The 21,292-nt window shown below is 51.1% G+C and overlaps 2 protein-coding genes across 2 annotated transcripts in view; both read right to left on the bottom strand.

Annotated features, from left to right (window-relative positions):
- LOC136296105 (hydrocephalus-inducing protein homolog) overlaps nt 1–10,182 on the bottom strand; it is a 199,735-nt gene extending 189,553 nt beyond the window's left edge. Inside the window, 5 exon segments of the mRNA XM_066194929.1 lie at nt 2,132–2,253; nt 5,530–5,729; nt 7,154–7,288; nt 9,332–9,451; nt 10,120–10,182. Coding sequence (XP_066051026.1) covers nt 2,132–2,253; nt 5,530–5,729; nt 7,154–7,288; nt 9,332–9,451; nt 10,120–10,182 — 640 coding nt within the window.
- Nucleotides 10,183–12,244: 2,062 nt separating this feature from the next.
- LOC136296104 (hydrocephalus-inducing protein homolog) overlaps nt 12,245–21,292 on the bottom strand; it is a 149,024-nt gene continuing 139,976 nt past the window's right edge. The window contains 11 exon segments of the mRNA XM_066194928.1: nt 12,245–12,315; nt 12,596–13,036; nt 13,616–13,700; nt 13,702–13,720; nt 14,227–14,387; nt 16,980–17,201; nt 17,548–17,690; nt 18,038–18,289; nt 18,870–18,978; nt 19,541–19,733; nt 20,671–20,822. Coding sequence (XP_066051025.1) covers nt 12,245–12,315; nt 12,596–13,036; nt 13,616–13,700; nt 13,702–13,720; nt 14,227–14,387; nt 16,980–17,201; nt 17,548–17,690; nt 18,038–18,289; nt 18,870–18,978; nt 19,541–19,733; nt 20,671–20,822 — 1,848 coding nt within the window.

Below are 21,292 nucleotides of genomic sequence, written 5' to 3'. Positions count from 1 at the left end.
ACAGAGTTTTCAACATTCAGTGAAACAAGGAGGGGCATCAACAAAACTTCCACTCTGGTCTTCTGGAAGGCAGCCTTCGGCCTGTTCAAGAGATTGTTTTGGAGAGGACCTTGGGGAGCAGCCTTTACAAACAAAGGGGTCCAGGAAGGATGGACATACTTCAAGAAAGAAATCTTGAAGGCACAGGAACAAACTGTCCCTGTGTGCTGAAAGATGAGCAGACAGGGAAGACAACGAGCCTGGATGGGCAAGGAGATTTGGAAGGAACTAAGGGGAAAAAAGAGGGCGTATCGCCTTTGCAAAGAGGGGCTGGCAACTCAGGAAACGTTTAAGGATGTTGCCAGGTCATGTAGGAAGAAGATTAGGGAGGCAAAAGCCCAATTAGAACTTGAGGAAATCCAGTCATTGCAATCAACCTTTCCTTCCCAAAATGCCATCCTTGGTTGGAGTATAAATGGAACTGGAATGCTGTGCTGAGCTCCTGAAGCCCAGGGACACACACCCTAATGCCAGGGATGGTTTACTTGGCCTAAACCATTCAAAATCACCAACACGCCCCTGAGGCCATGCATTAGTTTCAGTCTTGGGCCATGTATCTCACTGAAACGTATCTTTCAAACCAACCTCCTCTTCTCTTCATTGTCGGCTACCTCAGTAGGAAACATCTTCCACTGGAAGTGGGCTGTGATGTTACTCCTGTTTCTGATGAACATGCTTGTGTGGCTTGATGTGGTGATGAAAGTCTTCTCAACCTTCATGGAATATGTGCTCAATCCAATGTTGACATCTGCAGCTTCTGCGCGAAGGAATGTGAAGAAACTTTCTTCACCTGGAACAAAGCAGAGTCTTTGCTCAGCTAGCTCAGTTGCTGATGGAAGCACAAGGAACAAAGCAAACCACAGGTCACGGAAGAAAGTGTCATAGCTTTTAAATGTATTAGCAGTTCCATGGATCAGTACATTTATCACGTCCTGACAGCTCTGTGTGTACTGCGTGAGGATGTCCTGGGCACCTCCTTAACCACCTTATTTCCAAGGTGTTTGTAGAGATTTGGCCCCAAGGTGACAGTATGTACAGTGGGATTTGTCAGATGTGCTCAGGTGACCCACTCAGACCACTGGGATTTCTGCATCAAAGTCCTTCAGGTGACACTGAGGAGCCCTGGTCAATCCTGGCTTGCCGAGGTCTCCCCTGCGCATCCCACGAGACTCCTGCCCCTCCTGATCCCTTGGATCCCTTGTTGCTGACAAGCAAATACGCCTGGGGGCATGTGGGCAGAAAAAGGAGACCCAGAGGAACAGGTGAAGTGACAGCCCACAGCAGGAGGGGACACAGGAGAGGAAACACAACCAGCCTGGCTTTGCAATATGACAAACCACTACAAAATGAACACCATAAAAATCATCATCATCGTCATCTTCCTGTCCAAACCCACAGCCCCATCAGTCTTGAAATATTTTACATTGTCCTGATCTCAAAAACCAAGATGGAGCATTTCAGGTTAAATACAAAAGGACAAGGAAAGATTAATAAGTACAGAGCAGCTTCTATATGAAGTCTGAATGGGATTCCTCAGTCTAGAAATCAAATGGGAGATGTGAGAGGTTTGCAACAGCATGAACGGCCTGGGAAATGGGGACGAGGAAAAATTTGTCTTGATTTGTCACCATACAGGAACTTGAGGGCCTGAAGATGTTATTAGGCAAAAACTACATGGATGTGTAGAGGGCAACATAGTAAAAGGGTCTGTGACAAGCCAGTGGAGAAGCGGCATACAGGACAGAGGTGTGCAAGAAATACACTGCATTGGAGAGAGTCTGATGGAGACCTCGCAGCTCACATACAGCACTGCCCAGGAGTAAAATAAAACTTCACCCAGGCGTAGCCACACAGTAGTGGAGAATCAGGGTTCCTCCTTCCTCCACTCTGCAACACCCAGCAAAACAGAATTCCAAAAATCTCAGCCCTGTTAGAGGGGATCCACTTTTTCAACCATTTAAACACCAGCTATTTCAGTTTTCTTTGGGGCAGAGCTGGAACAGAGAAGGTACATCTAGAGGGAATTGAGGGGGATGAACAGGGAGTGATGGTGGAGAACTGTCCTGTGTCCCGTGCGTTGCCCAGCACTCACCTGTGCAGCGCGCCACCAGGGACCCAAAATGGTCACCGCACGTCAGCGGGTGAAATCCCACTGTCACCTGCATGGTGTGACCAGGGCCCAGAATTCCTTCGGCTGGAACCACGGAGAAAGGACTGCAACACAAAGAGAGGGATCAGGACTTGGGGGGACATCTGGCCATGACATTCTTTCTGCAGTGCAGGTCACTTCAGCTCACTTGGGCAAGCAGGGAGCAAACAAACTACGGCCAAGACAGACAGAACAGCCAGGATCAGAAACAGCTACTGACCCACTTCTGAGGAGATCCAGCCCTCAGAAGATCCTGTGGGATAAAACGACCTAATCTCCCCCATACTCTGCATCCAGCCTTCTGACTGCCAGCAATCCCATCAGAGAATGGTTTGTGAAAAGCACAGAGAGAGTTACGAGCTATCTGCATGCATAACTCGACGCTGACTGCCTCAGGAATTTCTCATTTCCTGCTACCTATAAACTTCCTCTCAAGAGATGCAAATGTTAGGGCACTATCTCTCTTGTGAGATTACAGCCTAGGAATCAGACAGGGAGAAGGAACTTTCTCTTGAAGACCACGGAATAACTACTGTTGAATTTGCAGCGTGGCTCTTTGGTTTATTTTACCTTGAAAAGATCCTGAATTAGCACATTTTGTCAGCATTTCAATGAAAGCTGCTCTACAAAAAGGAGCAATCAAAACTCTGAAAGAGTGCAAATGCAGATTAGAGCAATACAGTGACATGGAAACAAGACCCAAACGGAGGATGCCATTTACAATCTGAAGGATCCAATCCCAGCCATATGAAGCACCATTAGCAGGAGCACATCGAGGAGGCAGAACAGGAGGGTTTTGTGTATTTACCAGCAGTGCAGTCTGGGGCCCTGGGTTGTCATCCAGGCTGGCAACTGTTTGCTTGGCTCACCAGACAAACTCTGCGCAATGTGTTGGAAATAATTACGCAAATGTCTTGGTGCACTTTGGATGTAACAGGAGCAATTAGGATTGGTCACCAGGTGAACAGTTCTTGCCTGACAAACACAAGACTCCGTGCTTTGATGCTCAGGGACAGCTCAGGTGAAATGTGCTTCTGCCCAGAAGTTGCTGGGCTTTGTGCTCTTCCACAGCCCCACTGAGGAAACAAAAGTTCCTCAGTGCTTTGCTGGTGGTCAATCTGTGCACAGAAAGGGTGTTCTGGGGAGTTTGGTGATGAACTTATCACACACAAAAATATAGAGAACATCTGGCAAGCTGAATTTCATTCATGTCAGTAGTGACAGCTGATGAACTTGCTTCAGGTTCTGCTCACTAAGGACCTATTGCTGCAGTTATGGGCCTGACCTGCTCCATTACCACTAGTGAGAACATCACTAGTGGCTGATGGAGAAGCCTTGGGCCAGCAATGTTTATGTGCTGGATGTGAGACTTTGGGGAGAGAGGAGGAAAGACAAGGCCCCAGCAGCCCCGGAGCCCGATTACTGTACGAGCTCCCACATCTGCCCCGAGGGTGAGCCAGCACTGCTGCAGGTCTCTGCTGGGGCTTGGGGGATCGGTGCCTGGTGTGGGCAAGGCACAGGATTTTTTTCTTATTGTTTTGTCAGGAATTTTGCCAGAAAGAGAAGCTGCCAGTTAAGGGAGTCCCTGGCCACACTTCAGCACTACCTTCCCTTCCCTTCCCTTCCCTTCCCTTCCCTTCCCTTCCCTTCCCTTCCCTTCCCTTCCCTTCCCTTCCCTTCCCTTCCCTTCCCTTCCCTTCCCTTCCCTTCCCTTCCCTTCCCTTCCCTTCCCTTCCCTTCCCTTCCCTTCCCTTCCCTTCCCTTCCCTTCCCTTCCCTTCCCTTCCCTTCCCTTCCCTTCCCTTCCCTTCCCACTCCTGCCCCATGTTACATACTCCTGCCCTCAGATGGCAGGATGCGAATAACACTCCTGGGAGTGACCTCAGGGGTTGCGTGAGAAAGAAGATATCTTCTTATTTTCAAATTACCAGGAGAAGAGGATCCAGCCAAGTTTCAGTTGTCAGGGCTGAAAAACTGAGTGCAAATCAGCCCTTGCATCTCCTACATCCCACCCCAGGCTGTACCCACCAGACTCCCCTGTTCCTGCTGGAGCAGTCATCTCTCATATAGACCTGGCTCCCCAAGACCCAAGGACACAAGCTCTACAGTTAAACTTAACTCCTCTGAATTTCAGTCAACATCACTAAGCTGTTCCCTGAGCCCACAGATAAGAAGGACTGTGAAGGAGACATCCCTGACGCTATAATAACCAAATGAAAACCACTGCCAAGAGATGGGGCTGGCAGGATAAATTTTGGCCTTTTATGGCTTGATTAGAGCAATATAGTGAGTTAATTGTCAGCTGTTCCTTAAGATAGTTCTCATCCTGTTAGATCTACCCTTTCAATGAATCACTACTGCACCCGACAGGCAGAAAAGATAAGGTCATGGAGGGGTTTTAATAGGTCTTCGGCTTTTTAACTAGTCCATTTGTATGTTTGTTTCCTTGTATGGCATCTAAAGACAACTCCAGATCTCCCAATGGCCCCTTGCAATCCCCGGACACTGGTCTTGCTTTGAGCAGCGTATTTGCTCGGACAATTTCCAGAGGTCCCCTCTAGAGAAAGTTATTCTATACTTTTATCTTCTAAATCAGCCCAATTGCTTTTCACATAGTCACTAAATGTCTCATGTTTCTAATACACCTGTGCCTATGCCTATGGGCATGTGGTGTATTGATAGGCCTTGGAGGAGCTTGACATTTATGAAAGTTCCCAATGAAGAATTCATGATCTTTTGGCAAACATTTAACACAAACCAAAATGAAAAAACAGCAGAAACACAGGAACTTCAGAATATATAAAATGAGATCTCAATGAAAGGGGGCACGACCTTATTCAGAGATTTAAAGCACGTGTTTGAAATTTTAAACCGGCTTTCAAAGGTTCATCGTGGAACAGAAGAGGGGACTGATGCCCTCAGCTGACAAGGGAAATCAGATCAGCTTTAAGTAACAGGAACTGCACCGGCTGCCTGCAACACAGCTCATGTTGGGCATCTGATGCAGGCACCACTGGAAAGCCATGTGCCTGTGTCCTCCCAGAGAATGGGTCTGTTTGGCTGACAGTGGTGAGTACCCATTTCAGAAGCTGCTTGTGCTCAGGAGGGCGCAAGCCAGCAACTAACATGTTCCAGCACCCCCCAGGAAATCTGGGGCAGAGAAAGCTCAAAGGCTGCATCCTGCTAAGAACACTGAAAGCAAGAGCAGATGCCATCCATCCTGCCCATTTCCAGCCGGCGACGCAGGGCAGCAGCTCCCATGCTCTGGTTCCTTTTGTTGTTCTTTCCCAACTCTGTTATCCCCCAAAGGTGTTTTGCACAAGGACAGATGAGCTGCCTCACCTCTCGGTGCTCAGCTGGTAATGAGCTGCCACACTACCACAATTCTGAATCAGCAGACTCTTGCGGGTGCTGCCCTTGACCGGACACTTTGAGAAGTCCAGCTCGTCTGGGAAGTCCAGGATAGCTCGGGCAGGGATGGCCCGAATTGGCACAACTATCCTTTCCTCTCCACTGACGCAGACGAGCTCATGGGAATAAACCTGCAGGAAAAGAAACTGTCTCAGCACAGGTCATTTGGTGCCATCTCCATGGCAGAAGAAAAGCCATTTCCTATATCCCTTCAAGGGTATCAATTTACCTATTCTACCCCCAAATGAACAATAAGTTCTACTAATATCTCACATTTTAAAGGCAGCAGTGCACTTTGCAAAACCTATCTCAGTGGCATTAAGCTCTTGTGTCACTTGGGTCATACAGACAAGTGCCCAGGGCCACCATAATTTTTACTCTCAATTTTAATGATGTTAAATAATTCCTAAGTCCCTTCTAAGGAACATGGAGCTAGGGAACACAGGACATTCCTCCTTAGGTTACTATATTCCCACTGACTGAGAATAGGACAAAGTGTTAAACTGAATCTAAGCAACAAAAGGAAACTGAGAGAACAGCTGCACCCAAAGAGATCCTGGACCTCTGGCCTGGTGTAGAAATATCTGTTTGCTCAGAACTCCCCTCTAACTTTGCCTCTCCAACCAAGTCACGAGAAGAACAGTGCTAAGAGGTAGCAGGATGCTGTTGCAAAGAGCCTCTCTTTGTTTCCCTGCAAGGCTTCCTCCCTTCCATGCCATGTCCTAAACCCCTCTGTATGAACGAGCCTCCAGATCACAGCGCTGAGAGCAGACTTGCCAGGGCCTCGGCACTGGTGTTCAAACTTGCACGCAAAAGCACAATTGGCATGGAATGGGCGCCAGCTGACAGAGCAGCCACAGTGACAGGCATGAAGACAGAGCCGCAGCAGTGTCGCTGCCACCGGCTCTGGGCCCACAGGTCTGCCTGCCTGCAGGCTGTACCTGCCCTACACGAGCTCTTTCAGGCAGGTGTCCAAGTCCCCTGCAGCTCACCAAGCTCCTGCTGACTAAGGGCACCTAGAGCTCAGTGTGCCTGTGCCAGGCTGGGCCCACGGGCACAGCACATCCTCTGCCCTGGCCTTGCAGCCGTATCATGGTCAGCTGTGCTCTGGGACAGCACAGCCGCAAGGCTGGAGAACAGAGGGTGTGAAAAAGCACCGTCCTTGCTCCAGCCCCGGGTGAGGCAGGGAAGCTGTTGCCCGTCAGGAAGGCGGAAAGCTCTCTGACCTCTTTGTTCCTCTAGTACTTTGCAGAATAATGAAACCCCTTCCACTATACCTAGAGATGGCCAGACATCTATCAACACCCCTCTACCGTTTGCCTACTGTTCCCTGGGCATCTTTCTTCCCTTGGGAATGCTCAGAGGAATGTGCAGCGAGGGGAAGCAGGGCCTGTCAGGCCTGGGTGCAGGGCCTGACAGCACATGCCAAGCTGGGACTGGCTGCAGGCTGCCTGCCCACGGCCTGGAGCCAAGCTCACAGCATGGGATGTACCCAGAGTGCAGGGACAACAATGGCTTTGGAGATAATTCTGTGTTTTGGCTCCTCCAGTCTCACCTTGTTCTCGTCAGGAGTGAAGTGGACGTGCACATCGGTAATGGCGCCTCCTGGCACGGCACGGCATGCGTCACTGGGGCCCGCCAGCTGGAAGTAAGGTGAGCTCTCCATGGAGACCTGCACCCCCTGAAGATTCTGCAGGAAAGACATGGAACCATGATTTTGCCACTTGAGGAAACAGGACAAGAGGAGACCTGTCCATGCCCTGGTGACGTCCTTCCTTGACCCCTTTTCCAAAGCCCTTTCTGCTGTGGAGGTACAGGCACAGAATTCCCAAGGGTGAACTTGAATCCCTTCTGTCTGGCTCCAGCATTTTGGCCAGGGGCAGTAGGGCAGTGCCTGGTGGGAAGGAAGGGCTGAGCAGGTCAGCACCGGCAGGATGGAGACAAGAGCACCTGAACCAAATCATCTGCATATTCAACAGGGCCAAAAACCTGCTGATTTCTGCCTGCACACAGCTATGCAGTCGTGTTCCACGGAGGGAATGGGCTACCTGAAAGCGTAACAGCACATTCTCCTGCGGGGAGGAAGAAATTCCTTTCTAGCAGGTCAGCTTTGGATAGGGCAGTTCTGGGGGATACAGTCATGCAGGCAGAGCAGCAAGAGAGGAGACCAAACACTGTGGCCTTACTGGGAACAAAAGCAAACCTGAAAAGCAAAAGAAGGAACACAGCAATCCCTAAAAAAGGGAGATGACAAAGAGAATTTAAAGCGCCAGTAAAGCAGCAAGGAAGAATCATCAACTGATTACAGCAATCACCTCCCCGAAAGTGATGGAAACACAGACAGGTTGTGCCTGTTGACTGCGGGCTTCAAAGGCATTTTCCTCCTGGAGAAACCTTGCAATTCTTTAGGGGAATGGTCTCTCGCCTTTGGACCCTTCTGGAATTTCCTCCCTACATGTCCACACCTAATTGGCTGAATGCCAGGACCCTCCCAAAATAGGAGACTAGATAAGACCCCTGGATTTCTTTGTTCTCTCTCTTTTGGCCCCTGGACCCCTTTGAGGAATAAACGACTTGGAATAATCTGGGGGTAAGAACCTCTTTTGAAATCTTTTGTCCTGTCCCTTCGGAGATATTCCTCCAAAGCCTCTCCAGAGCTAGCCCCGGGGAGGGGGGCCGGGCCTGCGGGGGGAATATTTCAAAACATGACCAGCACTGACTCACAGTGTGGTTTCAGTATTAAAAGCCAACCTTGGCTCTCCAGGGGTTCTTGCTGCCTGTGCAGGCAAGCTGGGCTGCTGGGCATTCCCGCTTGCAGCCAGCAGGCCAAGTTCTGCTCTCTGGGATACACAGACACAGCAAACATGCATTTTCAACACATAGATATCAACCCCTGAGCACCAAAATGCTCTCAAAAAGTCTAAACCAGATGATTTTGAGTCCTTCCTGTCTCTTCCCACCAGCCCACTCTTGGCACAAGCCTCATTTAAGAAAATGTTTCCCTGACTGAAATTCAAATGGTCTCAGTTTTCCCCTTTAGAGTCCAACACGACTGCTGACGTTTTTCAACTTTTTCCCTCTCAGCTCTCTTGGGAAACTGCAAAACAGGAGCACATGGCTTTGGATGTTCTGTGGTTCTCCAAAGGGAAAGCAGAGCACCATGCTGCTTTTGGAAAACCTGAGCAGAGCTGGATGAAGCTTAGCAGGAGCCTGAAGTGGCACCTAAAGGCCTCCTACTGCTTCTGCTACATCAATCTGATTCCAGGGCTGTTTCAGAACATTTCCTGCCGTGCCAGTGCCACTAATGATAGTGATTCCAGCAGAAAGCGTAGACGACTCAGCCCCTGAGCTTTGACTGTGAGCTGCACAAAGGGAGCCAAACAGGCTGAGAGAGGCAGAAATTCCTACCAGGAACCAAGATTAACCAAGGAGACACAAGATGTGGTATAGACTCAAGCAAAGCATGAGAGCAGGTAAGAACTGTACAACCCTCAACATTCCTATCAATCAGAGCTTTCAAAAGAAGGAAACTCCTTTGGGATAGATACTGTCAGCCCATGGGCAAAATCAGGGGAGAGTTCCCAGCACAGGAAGATTTCCACCATCGTGCAGAACAAGATGCTGAGACATTTTCTTCTGGATGTGCTGCAGCAGATAACTTGCTTTGCTGTACACTATGGGAATTACACCACTCTTCCAGCACAGTGTTAACACTCCATGTCCCAGCACTTACCTCGCCCTTATTCATGAGAGACACCACCATTTCATAGACCTCATGAACGACAAAGTTCTGAAATACCACCTCTGGTGGGGAAACGCGAAACGATCTCTTTTTCCGGGGAGTTGATGACAGCTGGAGAGGCAAGAGAGAGCAGGGAGACGTTCAGCTGCTGGGAGGAAGGTTCATGAAGGAGAATCTTACACTGATCCCCACTGAAGTACAGACTCATGGCGAGCACCTCTGCCCAGGCCACACTAGGGAAACAGTAGCTCACCCACCTCTGCTCTCAGCTGATCAAGAGCTGCAGGGCCACAGAGAGCAGGCTCAAGCCAAGCTGCTCTTTTGGCACCTATTTCTCCGGGTTTCCTTCTCCAGAATGCCAGGCAGCACTTACCTTAAGCACTGCCCTGTGCCCATGAGGTCACAGAGCTCTGGGGCACTGACTGAGGACTCACGGAGGAAGTAAAACCCATAAATTTACATCAGACTCCATGGGAAACAATTTTGGGATGTCCGTTGTTCTGAGACAGGGAAACTGAGGCCCACACAACTGCAAATATCTTTTTTTCATCTAGAACTTAGACATCAGTAAGAAGAGAACAGTACCAGAGGAGGTGTGAGAGATGAGGTGATATTTTGCTGAACAATGTCAAAAGGTTATTGTGATGGATGAGAATTGTTATGGAGTTATAAGTTGTTGGCTATAGAGTTGGAATGTTTAGTTAAAATCAGTTCAAGAGTTATAATGCTGTTTAGCAGTTTTGTCCACTCTGTATCCCTTACCCCAAAATCCCACTTACCTGATTCCGTCGCCTTTCCGTCGGGTCAAGCCGTTGCTGCTCCCTGGCATCACTGCTCTCCATTTCTGCTGCTGCTCTACCTGCCTGCACCCAGCCTGTCCCACTGGCTCGTTCCCTGCTTGCTCCACTTCCTACTACCTGTCGGATCCTCTTCCTCCTTCCTGCTGACAACCGGCCTGTCAGTCAGGCTGCTGCTGCCACCCTTATGGAAATTGAAAGAGCCCAGCTGCATGATGGGACCATATCAACACCAAGAGCCCCTGGCCGAAACGAGCCAACTCAAAATTTAAATCTGCCAAGGACAGCACTGGACTGACCATACCCAAGGGTATTTATGCCGAGGGTATTCATAGACAAGCTCTTCTATCTCACCATAACTTCCAAAGGACTTAAAGAGCGAGAGACCCCTGGACTCTAGAAGCCAAGAGGAGTTCTTTGGAATTGCCGTGAGCCGACAAGTCCCGCTCTGCAGCGCAGGCAGCACAGTGGATTGCACCTCCTTCTCAGCGGTGTGGACGAAAGGGAGCAGCAGCAGCGGCGGCGTAGGCCACTCCTGAAGACCCCTGCTTATTAATAAAGGCATTTAAAGGAGGAAACTGTGTCTCCTGCCATTTGTAACAGTTATTAAGTTAAAGAATGAAAGTTGTTGGTTCTGTGTGTTGTTTGTGGTTTGGATTTTTTCAGGTTGGTCTGTTGCATGCTGCTGTGAGCTGGGAGAAGGACGTGGTTGAAGACCTGACCAAAAGGAAGTAGGAGGAGAGGGGAGGGGACAGAAAGGTTGGTGGTCAGAGCGAATGGAAGTTCCCGAGTACCGTCCAACGGGAAAGGGGCCGGGGGCCGCCCCAGGCAGGTATAAAGGGTATAGAAAGATTGCCATTTTGCTGGAGGGTGTCTTTGTTCGTCTCCGGGGAGAGGGAGACACGCCCAGCTCAGTTGAATCGTTACTAATAAACAGCTTTCTTTTGCTTGGATGATTTTGTCCCCTTTAATTGTATTTAAAAGTTAGTGCATTGCTAGCAGAGGTAAAGGCAAAAGTAAAGTAACACAGAAGTTAGGAAAAAGACAAATGAGGTGATTGCTGAATGAGGATAAGGGTCAGTTCTTTTCTCAGCAAGTTGGCATCTCCTTTTTAAACGGGTGCTTTCTTGTAACCTGTTACTGCCATCTTATTTAATACCGTTGTAGAGCACATCTGGAATGACACAACAGCAACAAATGCTTCTGGAGCAGAGACCTTGCTTTGAGAAAACTCTCCCCTGCTTTGTCTGCCCTCTCCAGACACACTGCTGTCACTCCAGAGACACAAGCAGGAATCCTCCGTGACTTGACAGGAGGCACACTCTGCCCAAGGGAGTGGCTGCAGCACGCTGTCCCCTTAGTGGTGCCCTTCTCTGAGGTGTTCCCAACCCCCCCTCTCCAGGGCGATCCTTAACCACTTTGTTACACATCTCATGCTGCCAATTTCCTGCTCAACTGCCCACCTCGGTCACCTACCCGTTTGGAGTGGGCTTTATACTGAGCCAGTCCTGCAAGAAAAGCAGCTTTAAACACACCTCTAAGTAGGCACTGATCCACATAAAGCACATCCATTCCCCTCTGCCCAGGGTGAGTCCCCTGTACATCTGGCAGCCTGCAAAATCTAACACCACGTCAGGGTTCCAACCCAAAGCATGAATGCAATGAGTTTTGTTAAATCTGAAGTAATTACTGCAGCTACTCGGCCTTCAAAGGCCAACGCTGCCACTGTGGAGGGAATCCTATGACCCCAAGCATTTGCTGGTGACCGCACCTAAGCAAGAGGCGGCTGTTTCAGCAGGAGAATGGCAAATGGTAATTTTGTGCCTTTGCGTCCCCAGCCTTCCCCCCCTTGTTTTAGCAATGGCAGCTACACTCCAGCAAAGCCCAGCAGCTTCAGCAGAGGTTATTTGTGTTGGCTTAGTGCAGATCAGGACTCCAAGTCCACCACAAGCAGCAGTTTGCAATGGCAGGACCTGGACACTGAGATGTTTTGCTGGAGGCGAGCCTGTCACAAGCACACATCCTCTTCAAACTTCACAACAAACAGAAAGAAAAAGAGCAGGAAAAGGCTACCTTTTGACGACTCAGTCTCAAGATTTGAAATGGGCTAATGCTGGGCAGAATAGGCCTCCCAGTCCTGGCCTGAACCTTCCCCCTCAGGAATGTAGATGGAAGCAGCTGAAAGGCAAAAAAAAAAAAAAAAAAAAAACCAACAAAAACAAACAAACAAAAAAAAAAACCAAAAACAAAACAAAACAAAACAAAAAAACCAACAAAAAAAACCCACACGCAGCAAGAGCCTCAGAGATGCCACTGTTCACATAGACTTTCTCTTGAACAAGCGGCACTGGTGAATAATTTGTGATCGCATGTCTAGGACAGTCCTGGAAGCCCTGGAAGTTACTTGCTGAAATACTAAGCATCAGTAAATTAATAATACAGAGTAAAATACACATACTCCAACCACACGGCTCCGTCCCATTAGCTTCTCCATGATTTGATGTGACTTGTTTGGGGATTTCTGCTCTTTGGGCAATTTTTTCAGAAAGCTGCTCCTCCTCAGATAGCTTCGTCATGTCATTAGGGTCTATCTCCGGAAACTCTGCCTCGTCCTCATAAAACGGCTCCTCAGAAAACTCTTCCTCCTCCTCCTCCTCCTCCTCCTCTATGTAAAGCCACTCCTCCTCAGAAAGCTGCTGCTCCTCAGGCTGCTGCTGCTCCTTGGAATCCTCCTCCTCCTGCTGCTGCTGCTGCTGCTGCTCAGAATCGTGCTGCTCAGCAAGCTGCTGCAGCTGCCACAGCTCAGAAGGATGGATCTCAAAAGGATGGTCCTGCTCCCACCAGAAACGACTCACCAGCTTCTTCTGATGCCTTACAGTAGTAGAAGACAGGAACCGCCCTGCAGAGAGGAAGAGGACACCTTTCAAAGACAAAACCCTGTGTTCCCAGCAACTCTGCCTCCTGCTGCAGGTAGGTGGAAGAGAGCTGGGATGCACTTGGAGCATCTCTGGCCAAGTACTTTCAGCAGGAAATAGAGCGTCTGGGAGTAGGGTCCCTGCCTGCAGCACACACTCCCGTGCCAGAGCAGGAGAGCTGGTTTTAGACAATGACTTTGCATTTGCCCTGGAATGGGGAACTGCACACAGACAGGGGCTGTAGGGCAGCTCACGCATTACACCATTGTTTTTCCCAGTCTCAGACTTCTCTCAGAGATGACCTGATGTCCCCTTCCCAGCCCTGACCCAGGCACGTGGCTTTCCCCAGAGTCTGCCTCAGCTCCTTTGCAGAGCACAGGTGGCAGGGCGAGAACAAAAGGGGCTGAAAGGCAGAGGGGGGCAAGGAGAAAACTCCAGCTGCAGCTGGGAAGATGCTGATGAAAGTGGATGTGTGGACAAGGATGAAAAAGCAAGTCATGTTTTGGAGTGAAGTGGCAGGGTGTTCTCCCCAGGCCCTCAGCTACCGAGTGAAATGCCCTTACGCATCAGAGTGGTTGAGAATGGCTTCTTCACTGCTTCACTATCTGCAGCTTCCTCCCAGGAGTATTCCAGGGCTACCTTCCCTGCCTGTGTTGTGCATCCTGAAACTGAAAAGCAAGGAGGAGGAATAAAAAAAAAGTCCAATAAATACAAAGCAAATAGTACAGTAACATTGCCTGATGGACTCCTGGCATCAATTTCTCCTGAGGAGCATCTTCTTCCCCAGGCAACCCTGCCACGTTCCGCTGTCCTGGGTGGCCCAGAAATGTATTTCCAAGTCTGGAAGTTTAAGAGGAAAGGGCCAACATGGTGCCCAGGACACTGAAGCTGAGGGGCTTACTCTGGACTTTAGGTTTTGGTTTGACTGCAAACTTATTCTTGAGCAGATGAGGACAGGTGACAGGCAGTGAAAGCAAACCCACGGCTGTCCTCAGCAGAAGGGTGTGGCAGCACTGAACCTGTCCTGACCACCACCTCCTGCTTGGCTTTGTGTGCACGTGAATGGGCCTGTGCTGGTTTTGGCTGGGGTAGAGTTCTGGGAAGCAGGCACTGGGTCAGCCCTGGGCAAAGGCAGCTCCCGCTCACAGGGCCCTGCCTGGCCTCCAGCACTCACGTGGCTCTCCTTGTCTGGAAGGGCAAGGGATCCTTGAGCTGGACCACAGTCGTGTTCAGTTTTAACTGGCTGCAGGCAACAATGGCACTGAGGTACAGCTCGGCCTCCTGGCTGCTGTCCTCCAGCACAGCGTGAGCTGGTTCTGGGACTCTCTTGACCACCTGCAAACAGAGGAGGGAGGAATCACCGAGCAGAGCCCACAAAGTCAGGCTGAGAAGGGAGTCTTTTGGCCTCCGGGATCAGCCTCATAGAGGGACTGGAAAGGACCGTTCACTTTCACTTCCCGCCGCGTAGGGGGGGAACGGGGCGCCGGGATGGGCGCGGCTGATGGAGCCGCAGCACCAGCCCGCCCCGCCGCCTGAGACTCAACCGACAGCGGAGGAAGCGGCGCAGGCGGCGCGAGCGGGGAAGAACCCGCGGAGGGGGCGGGGCGCGGTGCAGGGCCGCTCGGGCCCGGCCCAGCCTCCCCAGCACGAGCAACATCACTCGCCGCGCCCGGCGGGGCTGACACGGGGAGGGGAGGGGAGGGGAGGGGAGGGGAGGGGCGGGGCGGGGCTGGCAGCGCCCCCAGCATGGCTCCGCCTGTGGCGCAGAGGCCCAGAGAGGGCCCCGCCCGCTCCACGCGGGGCGGGACGGACTGCCCGCCCACAGGGATCGGGTCCGACAGCAAGTCGATCAACGCTCCCCCCTCCGGGGCCCTCGCCGCTCGCGCGGGCGCCTTGCTCAGCGCATCGCCGGGCGGGGCTGCCCCCGGCTCCAGCGCCGTTCCGAGGGGGTATTTCGTGGCCCACACCGCGATGTGGACGCTGCGTCGTCACCGCGTCCGGCTCCGACAGAGGCGCCTGCGGAGCCCGCGACCCCTCGCTCCCCCCCGACGCCGGAAAGGCGCAGAGGGATTGAGAGCCGCCTCCGCTTCTCCGCCTCCTGGGCGTGGGGACGGGCGGAAGCAGCGCCGCGCTCCCCGCCAGCGCCGGGAGAGCGCCGGGGAGGGGGAAACCCCCCCGCTCTTCAGCCTCCTGGGCGCCGGAATGGGCGAAGCGGTCGGGGCCGGCACGGCCGGCTCCTCAAGAACTGGCGAGCCCCCGCTCAGCGGCTCGTCCGCGCCCCCCGGGGAACCTGGCTCGCCATCCACGAACGCAGCGTCCCGGGGGTCAACGGTAAGCTCCCCGCCCCATTCGGACCCTGAATCCACCTCGGCTTCCGAGGGGAGGACCTCCTCCTCAGCCTCAGCGTCCGAGCCCGACAGCCCCTCAAAAGAACTGCCGATACTCAACGGGGCCCCGGAGTCCCAATAACTCCTTAAAACAGTATCGCATCGTCTCCAGAGCACCGTCAGATTTACCATGTCTGCATCGTAATTCGCAGACAAAGCCCAAATCAGATAACCACCCAGGCGACCCCAGGCAGTTTCTGAGATAGCCATCCCAGCATCAATAAGGAAGCCTTTTGCCTTTCCAAAATAATATAAACACTGAAACTCTTCCTCAGAAACAAAACCCTGGTTCCGTTCCAGCAGATGGCGCCAGAAGGCGAAGACAGCAACCTCTGTCTTAGAGCTCCGGGATACCATATTCGCAGGCGGCTACCTACACACAACCCCCGTTACCTTGAAGACAATCTCACTGACTCCACACACTGTAATTCTCACGAGCGGGCACCAGATGTCGCCAGTAGGGACACGAAAGAACCACACTCACCCGACAGGTTGAAGTGAGGAAAGAAAAAAAAGCGCCGTTTATTGTCGGGTTTGGGTTTAAACAGGATTTGGAGTTTGGCCCAGGATTGGAGGACAAAGGGGACACCCCTCTGACCCCAATGGTCATCTCAGAAGTCCATCACATATTGGTATGTGAAAACAATCTACTTGTTTATGTTACATCCCTGAGAAACTCCACTGGAAATAGGTAAACAGTCATCAGAAGGCTGAAAATCGAGGCGACACTGAAGAGTTCTGGAAAGCACCTTTTTCTTCTTGTCTTAGGAGAAAGTGCTCTCCACATGTCACGTGTGGAGCAACAACCACACTGCAGGGAGCTGGCAACGGGCATTTTGGGATGTGAAAGATCTCACTGGGAAAGTCTCCAACTGCAGATGTTCTGATAGAAAAGAGGATGGTTTAGAGGCCTTAAAATGGTTCAGAAACTCAGAAAGAACCTTCACCCAAGACGAGTGTGTTTGGCAATAATGACAATAAAAGCAAGAGTCTCTGGAGATGATCCTTCTCCAGACTCCTCCATACTGTCATACAGTGCCTGGGCTACTCCATGATGAGATATCCCACACAATACAGAGATCACAACTAAAAACTCTGGTATCCATGCAGACAAAACTTGGAGTTCACCAGCACATGCAGGAGAAGTATACTTCACTTCCAAAGAAGAGACAGAGTGCAGCAGACTTAACTCCTTGTTGGTGAAAAGGCACCAGATCAGATGAAGAGATTTCAACCACCATAAAGTGGGATAACATCATCAAACATTGTCTCCCATTCAACACGGGCTGCAACCCTTGTGCTTGTGGCACAGACTCGTAGTTTGTGTTGGCTAAAGGTCTCTTGTCAAAAGGCCTCCCCCTCTCACGTGAGTGTGTCCGGTCACTGTGCATCCACCTCTCCCCTAGAATGCACTGCTGGTGAACCTCACGGCTGTCCAATGTCCAGAGGAAGCAGGAGCTGCTCAGCCAGCAGTGATGGGGGTTACCGTGGCTCTTTTTGTAAAAGCTGGGCTGTCTTCTTTTGCCATTTTGCTTCTCGCCTTCCTTTTTCCAGGCCACCTGGCTGCCGGCTCTTCCCTGGTGGTTTGATTCCACGTGACAATGCGCATTTTGTTGTCGCAGTCCTGAACCTCCCCTCCTGGCAGCTCAAAGTTGATCTCGGTCACCTTACATTTCACAAGGTGCCTCCTGAAGGTGGCTGGGACATCTGATTTCAAGGTCACTGTGATGTCCTTGGCACAGCCAGGATGGAGATGTCCCACCTAGGGAGAATCAGGGAGTCAAAACCAAACTGGAAGCACTGCCAAGGGCAGGACTGACAGCAAAAGGGACTGATGTGGTGAGCTGCTGTGCCAGGAATCTGCGCGTCGGAGTGGATTTATGTGAAGTTTGATAGACAAAAGTATGAACAGAAGGTGCCACCTCCCATAACATGAAGCCGTTTCTGCAAGGCTGGCAGCCATTGCCAAGCCAGGGACTTGGCATCTCGGCATCTCCTACGTGGCACTGGAATGGGCTGTCACTGGTACGTGAGGACTGCCTGCCAGCTCCTGGGAACACCAGGGCAGGGCTTGAGCAATGGGGAAAGGCAGAGCCGTCCACGCTCACCTTGGGAGAGAACTGGAATGGTGCGTTTGCCTCCCACTCAAAGCGCATGACCTTCGTACAGGTGTGGTTGGTGATGGTGAAGGTCCTGTTGCAGGGCTCTCCAACAGAACAGTCCCCAAACTGGATGTGATTCGCTCTGACAGCTGCTGAGGAGGAGAACAAGGCAACCTCAGCATGCAGGGAGCTCCATCCACCCCCATTCACGTGCACAGACACCTGTATGTTCAATGCTTTCTTGCTCCAAGCCTTCCTCCCTCTGGAAGGGAGTTTCCCAGGCGGCTCCCCAGCCCACCACTTTCAGGGAAACACCCTGACACACCCCTAAGCCAGCCACATGAAGCACAGCACACATTGCTCTGCAGGCATGCCTGCCACGCCCACAGGCCACCAAGTCCGGTGGGTGACAGCCCAGGCCTGGCTAGAGAGAGGACACACATGATCAGACATTTCCCTCTTCCTTGCTCCACCTTGGCAGCCTCTCCTCTCTTACCATCAATGATGTCTTTCTTCAGAATGCTCTCAGCATTCCTCTCCTGTGTACCTTCCTCCAGTCCGTCGAGGGTGAATTCGTCCTTGTGGCCTTCACCCACCAGCTCCATTAGGGTCTTGTTAGAGTATTTGTCCCCCACTAACGCACGAATCCTCCCTTCCAGTCGTTGAGCCAGGGTGGGTTTGAAAATGACGTCGAACTTTGTCGATTCCCCAGGATGCAGAAGCAGGAAAGGCTTTGGGGGCTTACGCTCTGCACAGCAACGGAAATCAGAGTTAAGTGATACGGCGGTACAGAGGAAATATTTCCATAGGCTGTATGAGGAATGAGAGGTTGAAATCAGCTGCCTCCTAAGCACGGGTTCTACCCCCAGTGGTTCCAGACCCTCTTCCTGTGTTCACAAGACTGCCACCTCCAGACACATCACCGCTTAAGCAGCTTAACCTCAGGTTGATGCCCAGCCCGCATTCCATCTGCTTCCAGCCAGCTCCAGCCGTATGGAAAGCGGAGCCAGAGAGTGCTTTTGGCTTCTGCTGGTTGTCTGTGTGCTCAAGGGCTGTGTCCATTCAGGCTGGTGCCTTCCCTCAAGCAGCAAATACCTCAGAGGGTCCACTGAGGTAGTGACAGTCCCCCACAACTCAACCCACCTTGTCTAGAGGAGCCAAAGAACTTCTTACAACTTGCTAGGAGAAAGTCCCCAAGAAAAGCTTGGGGGACAGAGAGCCCAAGAAAAGAAACTGTGTCTAACATCTGGCTGCTGCTCAGAGAAGCCAAGAGCAGGGCACACGTTTTCCCTCTGTGCAGGATCACACTTCACGGTTAATGAATTTACCGTGGACAGCAGAGTCGTCTTCCGCATCTTCAGTGTAGAATCTCTCAAGTGTGGAGCCCCTGCCTTTCAAGAGGAACGCTCCGTGCTCATCCTCCAGGTGTAACGTGAACTGAGAAAAGGGAGCACAGAGCACATTGACACTTGGTGTGAGTACAGGGTGGGAACACAGGGACTGACACCGCAGTGCTGCTGGTCCCGCATGGGAACCCAGCACCTCTCCCACTACAAACAGCACTTAGCACAAAAGTTAAGTCAAACCAGCTGGGAAAAAAGAGCGCTCAGAGGCATTTGGATGGACCTGACACAGAATCAAACAGGACAGAAAGTAATGAGCAGAATGTAATTAAGCCACAACTAAGTTTACTTAAAATGCAGTAAACTGGGATCGAAAACAATCTAATGGAGCTGGAAAATCACCCCATGTCCATGAGAACAAAAGGTGACCTGAGAGATGGGGGAAAATACTGCACCACCTTTCCTGTGTTCAACTTAAAGAAGAAAGGCTAGAGGCACGATTTCCAAGAACTCCCTTCTTGGAGAACAGATGTCAGTCACTTGCTTTAAAAGAATTTCTGACACCTCTTCCCAGGTCTGCCGTGTTTTCTGGGACCCTTCCCCTGTGCCACAAGCACTTGTTCCCAAACCAGACCATTCCTTGAGCAGGTCTTCACCTTGACAGGTATTATGCCCTTGTTTTGGATGACCAGGGGGAGCATCTCTGACTCCCCCAGCCGGAGCCTCTTGAAGCACAGCTCGGAATTTCCCCTCCTGCTGCAAGCACTTGGGCACACGACTGTCAGCTGCGGCTCATGCCCCTTCCCGCTGATGGTGAAGGTCAGGATTTGGGGTTTAAATTTCACAGGGCTGCAGGAGAGGCACAGAAACAATTTCAGCTGGCACTAACCCATTTCTCCCTGGGCGAGTGAGGCAGCAAGGGCCACCCACAGTGTTTTCCCTGCCTGAGGCTCCTGAACCACACAAGGCAGCCCCCACCAGGCTCTTCCCAGTCCACTCAGCGCCATTCACAAGAGGAATCTGTTCCAAAGAGCCCTCCACAATAACAATTAAAAATAATTTCAGTTAATTGAATCATGCCATCCAGGAGGTAGATAATGAGGCACCAGATGAGGCATGGCAAATCTCCTGGCTGCAGTGAGATGAGACACATGCAACAAGCAAAAGCACAGCATGAAAGCAGTACAAAAGCAAGAAGGCAAAAATAAATCATTGTCACCATCAGTAAAGATCATTTCCAAGAACAGTAAGAAAGCAATTGCATATTAGCAATTAGACTTCTCTTGCTCCAATTCAGCCACTAAAAGGTTGAGGAAGGGCAGGTCAAAGCTGCACTACACAGGTCCCAGGGCAGAGGAACTGTGCTTCTCTTTCATACCAGCTCCAGTCCCTTACATAAAATAGCTTAATGAATACCAGGGAATCACAGTGATCAGAGGAGCACTTAATTTTACAGGTACACAGGAAATTGTGACTGCTGACCTGCTGGCACAGGAACTGCTTCATCTAGGCCTTTGTCCTTGGAAATCCCCAAGTCAGCTGCAGCACATCTCAGTAACTTTCAGCTGGCTACCTAATATTTCCATGTCTTCATAATTCCTCATAAAGGATAAACCATCAGTCTCATTTTTTGGCTTTGTCCAACGGTTACTGCCTCCCAGATCATCTCATGCCAAGTACTCTGCCTATGGCTACTGAAAGCATTAGAGCTAACAAGAGGCCTGTGCCTGCCCAGTGGAGAGGGAGCTATCACTGAAGCCTCCCCCAATATTTCACAGTCAGTTACCCTTCTGGGATGACAAGGGAAGCCTTGAAAGTGCAGTCGTAGGTCTGCTCATCTGGTGGGGTGAAGGTCACCGTAGCAACAGCACAGGATGAGCCCTGAATGGACATCTTGACTGCATACAACTTGAAAACGTTGTTGACAGGGCTTTTATCCTTGGGGGAACCCAGAGAGCAGTGTTAGGAGAAAACACCTTTCAACATGACACAGTTTTATTCATAAATGCGTTACTGAGAACAGCCCCAGGCAGTGTGTCCTCCTCCCTGTTTCCCTGGGCAGGCTCCCTCCCTCCCAGGGAACGCTGACCTTGTGCTAAAGCAGTCTGTGTTTTGAGCCCTGGCCGCTGCCCCAGCATACATGGGAGGTGGGCACTGCTTGGAAAACCCTGCAAATAACCTGGAACTGGCCTTCAAAGTGAAGGAAAAGCCAGGGAGCCTGAGGAAATGCCTCCTTTGAACCCTGGCATGTCAGTTCATGACAGCCCCTCTCTGAGTGTGCGTCCAGGAGAGGTTCAGAAGGATTCACTTCTCCCGCCAAAGGCCCAGAGGTGTGAGCCAGAACCTTGCCTGAGACATGCAAAATTCAACACAACTCTTCCCTGGCTCTGCTGCTCTCCCCTGCAGTT

The sequence above is a fragment of the Chamaea fasciata genome, unplaced genomic scaffold (assembly GCF_029207755.1).
Source record: "Chamaea fasciata isolate MVZ Bird 193981 ecotype frontalis unplaced genomic scaffold, bChaFas1.0.hap1 SCAF_12, whole genome shotgun sequence".
NCBI classification, from domain to species: domain Eukaryota; kingdom Metazoa; phylum Chordata; class Aves; order Passeriformes; family Sylviidae; genus Chamaea; species Chamaea fasciata.
The sequence above is the reverse complement of the archived record's forward strand: the minus strand, read 5'-3'. Positions and strand labels throughout refer to the sequence as shown.